Source organism: Gossypium hirsutum, chromosome A12 (genome assembly GCF_007990345.1).
Source record: "Gossypium hirsutum isolate 1008001.06 chromosome A12, Gossypium_hirsutum_v2.1, whole genome shotgun sequence".
Lineage (NCBI taxonomy): Eukaryota > Viridiplantae > Streptophyta > Magnoliopsida > Malvales > Malvaceae > Gossypium > Gossypium hirsutum.
In genome coordinates this window covers 96217169-96232122 of record NC_053435.1, presented here as the reverse complement: position 1 = coordinate 96232122, position 14954 = coordinate 96217169, and the positions used below count along the sequence as shown (strand labels likewise).

The 14954-nt window shown below is 35.3% G+C and overlaps 1 protein-coding gene across 3 annotated transcripts in view; it reads left to right on the top strand.

The window, feature by feature from the left end:
- LOC107934795 (protein decapping 5) overlaps positions 1-14387 on the top strand; it is a 15013-nt gene extending 626 nt beyond the window's left edge. The window contains exons 1-9 of one of the 3 annotated variants that reach the window (XM_016867302.2): positions 10390-10653; positions 10839-10939; positions 11099-11170; positions 11244-11939; positions 12027-12194; positions 13187-13270; positions 13562-13756; positions 13845-13955; positions 14044-14387. In XM_016867302.2, the coding sequence (XP_016722791.1) occupies positions 10503-10653; positions 10839-10939; positions 11099-11170; positions 11244-11939; positions 12027-12194; positions 13187-13270; positions 13562-13756; positions 13845-13955; positions 14044-14169 (1704 nt within the window). In that variant the 5' untranslated portion in view covers positions 10390-10502 and the 3' untranslated portion in view covers positions 14170-14387. Of the gene's footprint in view, positions 1-10366; positions 10654-10838; positions 10940-11098; positions 11171-11243; positions 12195-13186; positions 13271-13561; positions 13757-13844; positions 13956-14043 lie in introns of those variants that run through there. The other 2 variants (XM_041083180.1, XM_016867300.2) reach the window with 2 other exon arrangements.
- Positions 14388-14954: the final 567 nt, after the last annotated feature.

The following is a 14954-nucleotide window of genomic DNA, read 5'->3' as shown; positions in this document are numbered from 1 at the left end:
TGGCTCTGTCTCGAGTCTCCTCACCAACATACGCTCGAGCTGGAGCTCTAGCTAGATGTGTGTAGCACCTCATAGTTTTCTAGTACACATCAGCAAACGAACTACTTCGGCCTGAGCCCGACCTGGAAGCAAATTCAGATTTTGCCTATGTAGTGTTGTTCAGATACTGGGCAATCTTAATAAATGATGGTGCTCCAAAAGGAAACAACTCCATAACTTTCTATCCCTCTTGTGTCGGTTTCCACAATGCTCACATATTGGAATTCAGTATTCGAACTGGACTGGATACTGCCAGTAGACACATAGTCGTCTTTTCCAACCTTGATCACCCTTCCGATCGAGACTAAATTCCAATACCTCGGATTCCTTTGACCGCTTAAGCTGTGGACTTGAACTAACCATCCGGGACGTTTTCAGTCGAACGAGCAACTTCAGATTTTTATCCCTTCGAGAATTTGTTCAATCATCTTAGCTCTTCCATAAATCCGCAACCAGTGATTCTAAGAGGCATCAACTGTAGTCTAATTCATCACGTAATCCTCTTAAAAATATTTTACATCGGTCAGCTTCAGTCGGTACAAACTCAATGGATATTTGCTCAATCTCAGAAATTCTCGTTCATAATCCACTATGAGCATCTCACATTGTTTCAGTGTTAAGAACTCTTGTCTTTGTCCTCTATGTACATTTCTCCCAAATACTTATTTGAAACTCTTTTTGAAAGAAGTCCCAACTTATCTGTTCCTCAAGTACATTCTGAATCACTGGTTCCCACCATACTAAAGCTTCCTTTGCAGTAATGAGACAACACACACTAAGCTTTCTTGTGGTGTACATTCAAGTTGCTTCAGAACTCTCTTTGTAGTCTTTAACCAATTTTCAGCAGTAGTCGAATCAATTCCCTTTGCACCCAAAAATTCTGTAGCTCCATATTTCTCAATTCTTTAATTGGAGCTCTTCAGGTAGTAGGGACAGAGGACGTAGCAAGCATAGTTCCTACCGCTTTTTGAAGGGTATCGGCGATTATTCTAAAGACTTCAGTATTATCACTTCCAACATTCGGTTGATTTCCCACTGGATTCACACTTGGAGTTGGCAGACACCGATTCATTCACATTATTACGGTTCATCATCTTCACTATACATCTCTTGATCAGTATCCCTCAATGCTTTTTTCAGACATTCTTAATGCTATAAAACAAAAATATTCAACAAACATATCAGCATCCAATCCCCAACTCAAATTTGACTCAGTTATGGCATGTACCTCTAGATTCACATTGACATTCGATTTAGTCCTAGAACCGACTAAACTAATTAGCTCTGATATCAATCAATATTGCAACGTCCCCCTACCCGAGACCGTTGCCGAGTCAAGCAGGAGACATTACAAAACTTATCTTAGCACTTAACAGTTTTCGTAGTAACTATCCATCTGCGTCACGGTCGCTAAAAAAATCATATATCGAGTTACAAAACTCGAAATCCAATTCTGTAAATTTTTCATAAAACTAGACTCATATATCTATTCCTAATTTTTTCTAGAATTTTTGGTCAGGCAATTAGTACAGTTTATTTAGAAAAAGTCTCCCCTGTTTCAGGGTTCGGCTACTCTGACCCCTTGTGCACTACGAATCAAATTTCTTCCTGTACAGAAATCCAATGACTACGCCATTATTTCAATTAAAAATAGACTCAATAAAGGAATCCATAAAATAAAGTTTGAGTCCTAATTCTTAATACACAATTTATGGTAAATTTCTAAGTCAGAACAGGGATCTAGAAATTGTTCTAACCCTGTTTCACCAAATGTAAATATCTCATAAAACACACTCTTTTACCTATTTTGTTCTTCCATATAAAATAGATTCATTAAACTTCAATTAAATTTATCATCATCTAATTCATTATACTTTTTTATATTTTAAAGTTGGACTACTGTTACTTCCAATCTGTTTTAGTATAAAATGTATACAAGTTATACATCTTCATTCTTCTTAAACATTTACCAACATTCCTCTTATTATCTTCATAACATATCAACATACATACTTGTTTTGGTAACATTTACTAAACATACCAATATCACTTAACTTAGATCTTTCAAATAACCAAGAATCTATACATGCCATTTTCTAAAGATAGAAACTCACCAATTTGAGGGGGATCGCTTGTATGCTGAGTCCTTTACTTTCGTACCTAGCCCGCGCACGGAAACAAACCGTACGCTGAGAATACTCTCAGTGGTATTTCTATAAACAAGCTTAATCAACTTTAAACATGGTAATTCAACACATATTGCTATTATTCAATATCAATCAGTACTTTTAATAATCTTTACTTATTTACCCTTATTAACATAACTCGGACACCGACGGATACACGGATCCAACCCACTCCGGATAAGCACATAGTGTTCATCGGATATCTGGACTTTAACATTATAGTACACAAAGTACTTCATCGGAACAAATCCGAAACTTTAACAGTAGTCGACACATAGTGTCTCATCGACTCAATGTCGGAAAATCCAATACTTCCAATTCCTATGACATGTCAACTATATCCGACTAGCCCGACACTGTTAATAGGGTACTCAAATGACATTCATTTCAATATGGTAAAAATACTTACCTCATTCACATTTTCATACAATATAAATATCAAATATAGCAATAACGATTAAGCTCGGTCTATAGAAATACAAACCACTATTTATCGAATTTAATCGATATTTTCGTTCACTTTCTCTTTTCCCTTCTTTGATGACGTATCCGGTGCTACGTTTGCTACTAACAATCATACAATTAAAAATCATCAATATACTAATTCATAAAACACATTTTTCACTTTCTATCAAACTTTTACAAAAATTCCAATTTCGTCCTTTTTCCATTACTAATCTTTTTTTTTTCTTTAACTTAAGCTTCATATTCTCTTTTAATCAACTCATTAACAATTTCTAACTCATAAAATTCATTATAAAACATAAATTTTGAGCTCTATTCAACTTAATCCCTATTTAAACCTAACTTAGAATTCTTTTAATAAATCACTCAATTTTCACTTCTAACTTCAATTCCTATCAATTTAACCCATAAAACCTCTATTTATTCAACTAAATCATATCTAAAAATTTTCTATTTTTCTTCATTTTAACCTCATACATGTAAAACTTTGAATTAGGCATCCATAAACATAAAAATCATATAAAAATGAGCTAAAACAACTTACCAATCAAGCTTTAGGGCCTTAATCCTCAAATTTCCCTTTTCTATTTCTTTCTTTCTTTCTTTCTCACGTTTGCTCTCTGTAACTCTTTCTATGTTTCTTTACTCATTATTCTTTATTCACTATACTATATTATATTATTATTAACCTATAATAAATATAAAATTAACATGTGTAATAGCTATAACATAAAATATCTTATAGCTATTACACATATATACCAACTATTACACATGTTATATCATACATTCACACACATGGCACTTAGGGTCTAATTGCTAGATTAGTCCCTTTTACTTCTTTAATCTATAATTAAACTTTTATTCCTTATGCAATTTAATCCTTTAAACTAAATTCAAGCTACTTCACTTAATTAAACACTAGATAACCATTCAACTATAATTCATAAATATTTCTAAAAATATTCATGAATAAATTTCACGGAAACAGTACTCAAGACTCAATTTTCGATACCGTAACTTTCGGTTCATTACATCGAAGATGATTTGGCATCTCTGTAGCGGCGGAGAGCAGATCGAAGATAACAGATTTGGCGTCTCTGTAGCGACAGAGAGCAGATCGAAGATAACAGATTGGCGTCTCTGTAGCGGCGGAGAGCAGATCGAAGATGATTTGGCATCTCTGTAGCGGCGGAGAGCAGATCAAGATAACAGATTTGGCGTCTCTGTAGCGGTGGAGAGCAGATCGAAGATAACATATTTGGCGTCTCTGTAGCGGCAGAGAGCAGATCGAAGATGATTTGGCATCTCTGTAGCGGCGGAGAGCAGATCGAAGATAACAGATTTGGCGTCTCTGTAGTGGCGGAGAGCAGATCGAAGATAACATATTTGGCGTCTCTGTAGCGGCGGAGAGCAGATAGAAGATAACGGATTTGGCGTCTCTGTAGCGGCGGAGAGCAGATCAAATATAACAGATTTGGCATCTCTGTAGCGGTAGAGAGCAGATTGAAGATAACGGATTTGGCGTCTCTGTATTATCAGAGGGCAGATCAAAGATGACAGATTTGGCGTCTCTGTATTAGACGGGGAGCAGATCAAAGATAGCAGATATCGCCTTCTTGAGTTGCAGTGAAGCAGATTGAAGCCGTCAAGAAGCCATTTAAAGAAGATCAAGGATCAAGAACTCAAGACTCGGCGAGCCCAGGCAAAATTGGTCCTTTTATAGTCTTTGCTCTATTCTCGTTACACGACAATGAGCAAAGAGGGGTAGTTGTAAGGCCCAAAATTTGCCCGGGCCTACCAAATAATAATAAAAAAAACAATCAAACCAAAACCCCCCCCCAAAAAATAAAAGCTAAAAGCCCAATGGCCCAACACCTAAACAATTCTCAGCCAAAAAGGAAACAAAAAACCCTAGCCGCCGCACCTGGGCCCGCCACTACCAGCTGTCTACCACTGCCACCTGCAAATTATGGAAAAGCAACAGGGGTCACGCACGAGTTACTGTAGCAAATAGTAAAAAAAATTATTATTATGTTGTAAAAGCCATATCAATATGCTGGTTAAAAAGAGGGTGGTATTACACACAAAAAAAGGGGGGAATCCCCATTCTGGTAGCAGGTTTTCAGAAAAAAAAGAGCAAAAAAAAAACAAGAGAAGAAGGTTACGTTTTTTCAATTTCTGATTTTTTTTTCTTTTTTCATTTTTGATTTTACTTTTAAGCTTCAAAGAACAAGAAATAAAAGAAGAAAGGGAGAAAATTTACCCGAACCCCTGGGTCACACCGTCGGCGTTTCCCTCTGTCGTCGGAGCCGAACCCAAAAAGGGTGGAGATCCCTTCATTTTCGGGTTTTCTTGGTTCAAAAATCTTAGCCTTTATACATGGTTCAATAAATAAGTATAAAATAGGCCATGGCTCAATTTCATACTTATTTATTCCCTATCTAATTCGCATGCACAACAAAGATTTACATAACTTATTACATTACCTTATATATGAATTTAACTATATATATATTCAATTGTCTCTATGACGCAAGGTGTATACATAAGGCATAAATATACATATATATATATAGTGCATGCCTTGACATCATGTAAACCCCATTCAGCCCTAACTAAACAAACTTTGCCTCCATTTAAAAATTCCATTTCATGACCAATATAGCAATTTCGTATGAGTATCACCTATGCCAAACAATGACAATTCATACTTTTAACAAGATTAACTTCTTTCATCAACAAATTCTTCTTCAAAACTTAAAGGCTATAATCAACTTATTTCTTTGTTAACCATAACCGAATGTGCAAATTCATCCATCAAAATTCAAAGCTTTGGCATGGGCTAAGTAAGAATCAAGATGATCAACCTAAAACAAGTTAAAATTTCAAAAATCTAACACAATTCACTAACCTTCTTTATGCTTCAAAATGACCGAAAGTTTTCCCCCAAATTCTTTCTTTCTAATCGGCCAAGAAAAACAAACATAAAGCTTTGTTTTCATCACCCATTTTTCTTTTTTTTATTCATTAAATATAAAATATAAAGCCATTTTAAGTGATAAATAATATATTTTTATATAAAGCATCATCATGGCCGGCCAATAACAACAAAAAGGGATATTTGACATGCAAGTTCAACCTTTTTATAATATGCATTAATAGACCACTTCAATTTTACCTATCACATTTCACAATTGCCTCACATGAGTCCTATTTAATAAATTTCACATATAAATGACAAAATTAAAGCATGAAATTTTCACACATGCATGTACACATACAATAAGCATAGAATATAGCGGTTAATTATTTTTATGACTCGGTTTTGTGGTCTCGAAACCACTTTCCGACTAGGGTCAAATTAGGGCTGTCACATTACAGATTTAAAAATAGTTTACATATATCATTTACTATTCATAACCAAAACTAATCATATTCAATCATACTGTCCTTTAAATGAATCCTCGAAGTCCAATTTATGCATTTAAAACAAGTCGGGACTATATCGGGAACCCAGGAAATTTTTAGCAAAATTTTTAAATTTTTCCAAGGTACATGAGACACACGCCCGTGTGGTCAGGCCGTGTGTCTCACATGGCCAAGTGATACACCCGTGTCCCAGGCCATCTGGGCATTCAATGTGAGATACAAGGCCGTATCCTAACCCGTGTCTATATGCATATAACTCTCTAACTTGGGTCACACGGCCAGCCACACGCCCGTGTGCTAGGCCGTGTGGACAATTTAATTTTCAAAAATTAAGTGCAGGAGTCACATGGCCATATGCTAGGCCGTGTGACACACACTGCTAAGACACACGCCCGTGTCTTTGCCCATGTGAGCAATTCAAAGCATTCTATTTCTCAAATTTTAAAATGTAGGGGACACATGACCAAACCACACCCCGTACACGCCGCCGTGTGTCACACACGGCTGAGACATATACCCGTGTCTCTGCATATATGGACAAAATAAGGCCACTTCCAAGCCTTATTTCTCACCCAAATTTGCCTTGCACCTACATTAACGTTTTAACACATTCCCAAACCAATTCAAGACATTTAAATCAAGCCAAAACCAATTCTTATGCATGACATATCATCACAGATTTTCAAGTGACCAACTTACCAAATTGGTCAAATATTCATTTAAGTATATTTATACCTAACAATATATCAATTCAAGCACACAACACATATAAACATAATATGGTCTCATACACATATACATCAAAACATACCATCACTAGCCATTCCAATGGCTAATTACAACTAAATATTAACATGCCATCATTTGGTCAATTCAACCTATACATGTCATTATACCAAGGAAAATTTACTAATTATACCAAAATGAGTTGAAGGATAGTGTGATCTTACTCTGACCCACTTCCAACCTTTACGAGCTTCCAAGTACTATAAAATAAAGGAAATAAAACAGAGTAAGCATATTATACTTAGTAAGTTCGTATAACAAAATTAACTTACCACTCATTTACATTTAAGGTAAGCATACAAAATTTATCCAAAGAAATTTGGCAAATTGCCTAAACACATATTATCTTAAGAAACTTGTTAGTCATGTATTACATGTAAACATCAAGAATCAAGGATGAGCTCATCATATAATAACTTTCATATACATATGTTTTTCATATCATATTTCCATTTAAAATGTGCATTTCTATAACAAATCATCTTAGTTTGGTTTAACCATGTCAGAACTTTGCCCGTTGAATTTATTTAAATATCGATGGATACACATAGAGTACACTCAAAGTGTACAATTTGTAATCTGTCAACTCATATTCAGGGGTACCCATTATGTCAGGAAGCACTCTCTCAAGCCATGTAACAAGAAGTTTTTCCGGGTTATAACAGGAAACTCATAAGAGTTTAAAACAGGAAGCTCATTGAGCTTAACAGGTAACTTAGAAGAGTTATTATTAGGGAACTCTGGATAGCTATATAACAGGAATTTCAAGTGAGTCATATCAAGAAGCTCACAAAGATTCTATATCAGGATGATCATAAAAGTTGCGTTTGTATCCTCAATATATGCTGGATCACAACTGATTATATAATAGGACGTTCACAAAGAGCTGCGGTAGTCCGCAACACATACAGGATCACTACCAATCAGGATGCTCACAAAAACCATATAACGGGAAACTTGAGAGGACTTATAACAAGATGCTCGTAAAAGCTATGGTATGTCTGCAACATATGCAGGACCACAACTAATCGGGAAATCCTGTATCCATCGAATTCCATTATTCAAACGGAATTTAATATTTATCGACCTTTGTCAGATATGTAACCAATTTCATGTATATGACATTTATACAAGTCACATATACAACATTCAATTCAAGCATATAAATATACATAATTTAGTTACCCGAACTTACCTTATCACTTGCTCGTATAAGGAGATCTACTAATCCGATACTTTTTCTTTTCTTTGATCTAACTCTTTATTTGATCTTTCTAGATCTATATAAATGAATTTAACATCAATTTAACACATTTAATATCCAATTCAATCCAACTTACATTTTAGGCAAAAGTACTATTTTACCCCTATACTTTTTAATTAATTTCAATTTCGTCCCTAGGCTCGGAAAATGAAATTCATGCAAATTAATCCTCATTCCAAGCCTAAAAAAATCATATAACATTTACAACCCATGTATTTCACAAAATTCATAAATTTTTCATGAATTTTACATTTTTTTAACTTAGTCCTAAAATCACAATTTCATGAAAATTTCCTTTACAAAAGTTATTTATCTATCAAGAACCTTTCATTTTCTACCATATATTTCAAAATTTTAGCATACTCATCCATGGAAAAATTTTATACTTTGATAACTTTACAGATTGATCCCCAAAATAGATAGATTAAGTTATTACGATCTCGGAAATATAAAATTACTAAAAACAGGACATGATTACTTACCCAATTAAGCTTGATTGAAACTCTCTCTCTTAACTAGGGTTTTCATAGAAAATATTTGGGGAAGATGATGAAATAAGATGATATTAAGTTATTATCATCTTTATTTATTTCAAATTCCAATTTAGTCATTTTTTTTCTAATTTTCAATGGATGATTCATCATAAATATCTACTAACTCTATCTAATGGTCTAATTACCATATAAGGACCTCAAGTTTTGAATTCCATAGCTATATACTACCTATCGCTACTAGAACTCAACTTTTGCATTTTATGCAATTTGGTCCTTTCTATAATTAAACATGAAACCGGTAAAATTTTCTTATCAAAAATTTATTACATCTTTCCTATCATAATGCAAACCATGCAATAATATTAAAATAAATTTCTTTCAGACTCAGATTTGTGGTCCCAAAACCACTGTTCTAATTTAACTGAAATTGGGCTATTACAACACGGCCAGGTGACGTGGCCGTGTGTCCCCTGTATTTTTAAAATAGGTCAAAACATAATGCTCACACGGCTTACCACACGGGCGTGTGGCTTGACCGTGTGACCCCTGCACCTTAATAATACAATTCAGTATGCTTACACGGCCTAGTACATGAGCGTGTGGCTTGGCCGTGTAACCTAAGTCAGAGAGCTCACATGTTTGGACACGGGTTGGGACATAGTCCTATGTCCCTATTTCGAATGTCCACACGACTTTAGACATGGGCGTGTGTCCCCTGCAGCTTTAAAATTTTTGAATGTTTTTTGAAAATTTTTCTGAGTACCTGATTAAGCCTCGACTTGTTTCTAATATATATTTTGGGCTTCAAGAGCTCATATAAGGGACTTTAAGCTTGATTTTGATTGATTTCTGATATGAATGCTAAATGAAATGAAATGTCTATTAATTGATCTGTAAATTTCGGTAATACTCTGTAACCCTATTCTGACGCCAGATACGGGTTAAGGGTATTACATTTGGTATTGGTTCAAATCCCATTATATGCAGTGACAAATCTAGAAATACGACTTAAGGGTAGGGGTGAAGTCAATTTTTTTTTGAGGGGGCGAAATTAAATTATATATTTTTACGATAATAAAAATGTAATTTCGCCATATTAATAGCCTATGTCTTTATATTTTTTAGAGGATTAAATAAAATTTTTATTATTTTTGGGAGCCAAAGTGCAATTTTACCATTACTAATTTAAAATTTTATAAATTATAAAGGGCCAACATGAAAAATTTTCTATTTTAGGGGGCTGGGCCCCTGCCAGGCCCCCTAGATCTACTCGTGATAATATGCATATTTTAATATTTTTAATAAAAAATTAAAGTACCGTTAAATAATATAGCTTAATTTAATTATGAAAGAATATTTTATAATTTTTCTTATTGAGATGATGTCACGAATTAATTTGACCCCAATTTAATTATAAAATTACTAAAATATTTTTATTTTAAAAAATAATTAGTATTATTATAAAGATATTTTTTTTACTTAACGCTTTTATACAACATTCCAATTAAAATAACTAAAAAATATTATTTTGTAATCAAACACAAAGTAAACAAATTCAAATAAAAAAGACAAAGTAAACAAATTCAAATAAGAATCTCTTATGCTCTATCCATAAAAATTTGTTAAATATATATTTTTTAATATAAAATATTTTTAGAGAGTATTGTAAAATATAGTAATAATAATTGTATAAAATAATAAAAAAATAATAATAATAAGATGATGGTCTTTATTATGATGAGAAAGAAAGTAAAGGAAGGGGTCGTCCGTTTCACAATCTAAAAACCTAAGAAATCCCTGATCCCTCTCTTTCCGAAGAAGAGAAGAGATCGGGTAATGGCGGCGGAGAATTCAAGTTCGAAATCGGCTTCAACGGCTGATTCCTACATAGGGAGCTTAATAAGCTTGACTTCCAAGAGTGAGATCAGATACGAGGGCGTTCTTTACAACATCAACCCGGACGAGTCCAGTATTGGATTAAGAAACGGTAATCCCTGTTCTCTTCTCTTTAATTTCTCTCCTATTTTTGTTTTCATCATACAACATAGACTTCGCTTTTCCTAGGACCGGATTTGCATGTTTTACCCTTAAAATTCAATTTAGCAATTTAGCATCGTTCATCCCTTCCAAGTGCTACTATTTATCGTTCTTTTTTTCTCTCGGTACGGGCAGTACGATCATTTGGAACTGAAGGAAGGAAAAAGGATGGTCCGCAAGTACCCCCGAGTGACAAAGTTTATGAATACATATTGTTCCGTGGGAGTGACATTAAGGTATTCATTTTTATGCTTATTAGATTTTATTCCCCCCGAACTTAATGTGCTCAGTGCTGAGATTTTTACTGTGTTTCTTCACTTGCATGGTAATCGAGTATATCGTGATGTTAATATATTTACTAACTAGTGAAATTTCTTTTTCCTTGGTTTTTGCAGGATTTACAGGTTAAATCTTCACCACCTACACAGCCTACCCCACCCATAAACAATGATCCTGCAATTATCCAGGTTAAGAATAAAAAATGAAATATTGATTCAAAGTTTGACATATCAAATCCTGAAGCTTTTCGTATCCTTGCAGTCTCACTTTCCACACTCAGTTTCAACAACTACAAGCATGCCATCTGCTGCTAGTGGACCTTTGACTGATCTTACTTCACACAACACTCAAATGGGATTAGCGGGGTTTAATTTTCAAGCAGCACTACCTCTATATCAACCTGGTGGGAACATAGGGTCATGGGGTGCATCACCTCAACCTCCAACTGCTAATGGTAGTGGGCTTGCTATGCCTATGTATTGGCAAGGATACTATGCCTCCCCAAATGCGCTTCCACATTTGCACCAGCAAACTTTGCTTCGGCCATCACCAGGACTGTCAGTGCCTCCTTCAATGCCGCAACCAATGCAATATCCTAATTTTAATGCTTCTTTGCCTGCTGGCTCTGCTAACTTACATAGTTCAAGCTTGCCTGAAATTCCTCCTTCTTTACTTCCTGCCAGTACGAGTTCCCACATGTTCACATCTTCTTCTTTATCATCTGCCACTTCATCTTCTCTGCCTCCTGCACCCTCAGCTACGCTGGCATCAGAAACCTTGTCTGCTTCCTTGCCTAACAAAGCTCCAAGTCCCGCACCTCCTCCAGCTACACTCAGTGCCAGCTCGCCAGCACTTGCTCCTTTGACGAGTTCTAGTCCAGAATTAAATTCCATTGCACCACCAATTGCCAACAAACGAAGTGAAATTCCTACTTTGCCATATCAAAGTGCTTCTCAGGTTGCATCCTCTGTCATCGGGGTTTCAAATTCTATTCATGTGGAAACATCTACACAATCATTGGTAACCCCTGGTCAGCTCTTGCAGTCAGGATCTACTGTTGTTCCTTCATCTCAGCCTGCAGTAACTGCACATAAAGATGTGGAAGTGGTTCAAGTGTCCTCATCATTATCGCCTGAACCATCAGTACCTGTTGTCTCAGAAGCTCAGCCTCCATTATTGTCATTACCTGTTTCTTCACATGTTGCCCCAAAGGTACTTTGATGCTTCTATTTTAAATAAAGCTCAAAATTAAATAAACATTGATTGTTGGGGACACATTGCCTAATGCTACGAAACAAATTCTTAAGCTAGTTATCTTTTAGAAATTAGCACATTTGCTTTGACCAAACTTTTCACCCTCTGTGCCTTGTGTGATGCAAGGTTCTAGTGCCCAGAGTGCATTGCACACTGATATCTAATAAACTGTTTTGACATTAATATTCTGCATCTGGCTTTGACAACTTTGGTTGCAGTGAAGTGATAAGAGAATAGTGCGGATGTTAACATTTGCAAATTCTGTTCCTTTTTTACCATATTAAGAAATTTGCTCCTGAAGCTACTTCTTTAGGATGCTGTACTTACCGTACAGAAAGTGCTCCGGTGTTTTGATTTTTGTTTCACAGGATTTTGAGTTTGAAATTTCCAAATTTTTGTTGCCATGTACTAGTGGTACATATTTTCAATAGTTTTCTTTTCCTTGGGTTGTTGACTGTAGGCTGCTTGAGAAGGTATTAATGTGATTATGAATTGCAAAACGGGAAATTAGAACTGATATGGAAAGTTAAACCAAGTATGGATTCTTAGAATGTGTGATTATCTGGGTCCATTTGAAGGGTTAGCCTCGTGGTTTCATTTGTGAAAGTATGTGTCTCCTTTTGTAAGGATCTTTTTGTAGATTATGAGTAGTTAGCACACGCAAGGTGGGCACTTTTAATGCATAACGGCAATTATTTTACTTGTTTTCTTCTCTTCTTTTACCCAAGTAGTGCCTGTCCCAAACGAGAAAAAATCATGATGAGCATGAGATATACATTTTTAGGTTTGTGTGTTGTTTATTGTAGTGTAGAATTTACTTTGTTGCTTTATATGATATTTGATAAAAAAACCTTTCATGAGTGTTAAGTTCATTGACTTTCATTTGCAATAATTTGCTTAACTGAATGTTGTAAGGAGCCTGACAAGTGTTACAATTTTTTTCCCACTAGCCAAATGGAGCTTCCTTTCAACCTCGCCATGGTTATAGAGGATATGAAAGAGGAAGAGGAAGAGGAAGAGGAAGAGGAACTGGGGTAAACTTCGTTTACATTTGTAGTCTAAAGTTGAATTTTCACAAATTTGAAAAGATGCAGCAAGCTGAATATTGTTGTTGTCTTGTTGAAGCTATGTGATTATAGGCTAAACCATTTCATTTTAGCCTGTAATTTATTGGGTGGAATTGACTATTTGGGTTAGTTTGTAGATGTTTTAGAGATAATTCTTGGCTTATCAAGTTTCATAAATAAAATTTTGAATGCATTTTATTGTTGGTTATAGTTATTCTTCAAGACTGACTGTATATTATGGAAAACTCTTATTGGTAGAGTTCACGTCCAGTGACAAAATTTACTGAAGACTTTGATTTCGTGGCAATGAATGAGAAATTCAAGAAAGATGAAGTATGGGGTCATCTTGGTAACAGTAGCAAATCTCATACTAAGGATAAAGAAGCAGATGCCGTTGATGAATATGGTTCTCAAGATGAAGATGATGCTGAAATACCTAAGATTCAAACGAAGGTTATCTTACCAACTTATATTTAACTCATGTAATAATTTGATTATCTTAAAGGCTCTCTACTCACTCTATCATTCTGGTGTTGTACAGCCTGTTTACAATAAGGATGACTTTTTTGATACTCTCTCCTGCAATGCACTTGATAATGACTCGCAAAACGGAAGGCCGAGATTCTCTGAGCAAATGAAGTTAGACACAGAGGTGATGATGCATTGCTTGTTTATTCTTCCTATTAACTCTCTGAAATATGTGGACCCTTTTTGATATTGTAGTGGTTTTGGTGGTGCAGACTTTTGGTGATTTTTCAAGACATCGAGGTGGACGTGGGCGTGGAACTGGACGTGGACGTGGTGGTCGTTATCGTGGTGGGTATTATGGAAGAGGGTATGGATATGTGGGGAGGGGTCGTGGGTAAGACATGCATTTGCATGCCCCATAGTTGTGCTTGATTTTTGAAAATCTTTACGGCTGTTAGCGGGCCATGTGAAATTGTTCTCTTTTATTTGAAATGTTAAAATGCACAGTCAAAACCATCCGGCCTGGCAAACATCAGACTGAAATAGGGCTATGCTCGGAATTTGTTCTCTTTCTTATTTCTCCAGAAATAAAAAAAAGTAGGCAATATTTTTACTATGTTCTGTTTAATTTCTTGCTGTCCGTAACGTCGTTGGATCTAATCTAATTAATACGCTATTGTTTTCCACTTAGCATGACTTAGATATTGTGATTGATTTGTTATATGCATATCGGGGTCAGTGCATCTTAACGCCCCATCATTCAGGTACTTCCACCGTAAGCAATGCGTGCATTGCATGCTGGAGTTGGCCATTATCTAATCGAGTCATCATATTCGTATCAATTGTTAAAATTCAAGTTGGAATGTGAAGTCTGGTGGAATAACCATGACCATATTGGTTACAGGGCTGCTCGGGAGCTTCGGAAATCATCAATGACCATTCCTCTTGCTTTTTTTTTAAGTTCCAATTTTTTTTTATCAAAGAGAGAATAAAACAAACATTAATCAACACTATTCTTCGGTTACAAAATCATGACAGTTAGCATATGGTAAATTAAAAACCTATCAGGAAACATTGCAACGGTTGACCTCAAATCACCAAAGCTAAACCATCAGTAAGCTTATTGCGTTAGCATATAGTAAATCAAAAACCCATGAGGCAGAGACATTGTAACGGATGATTC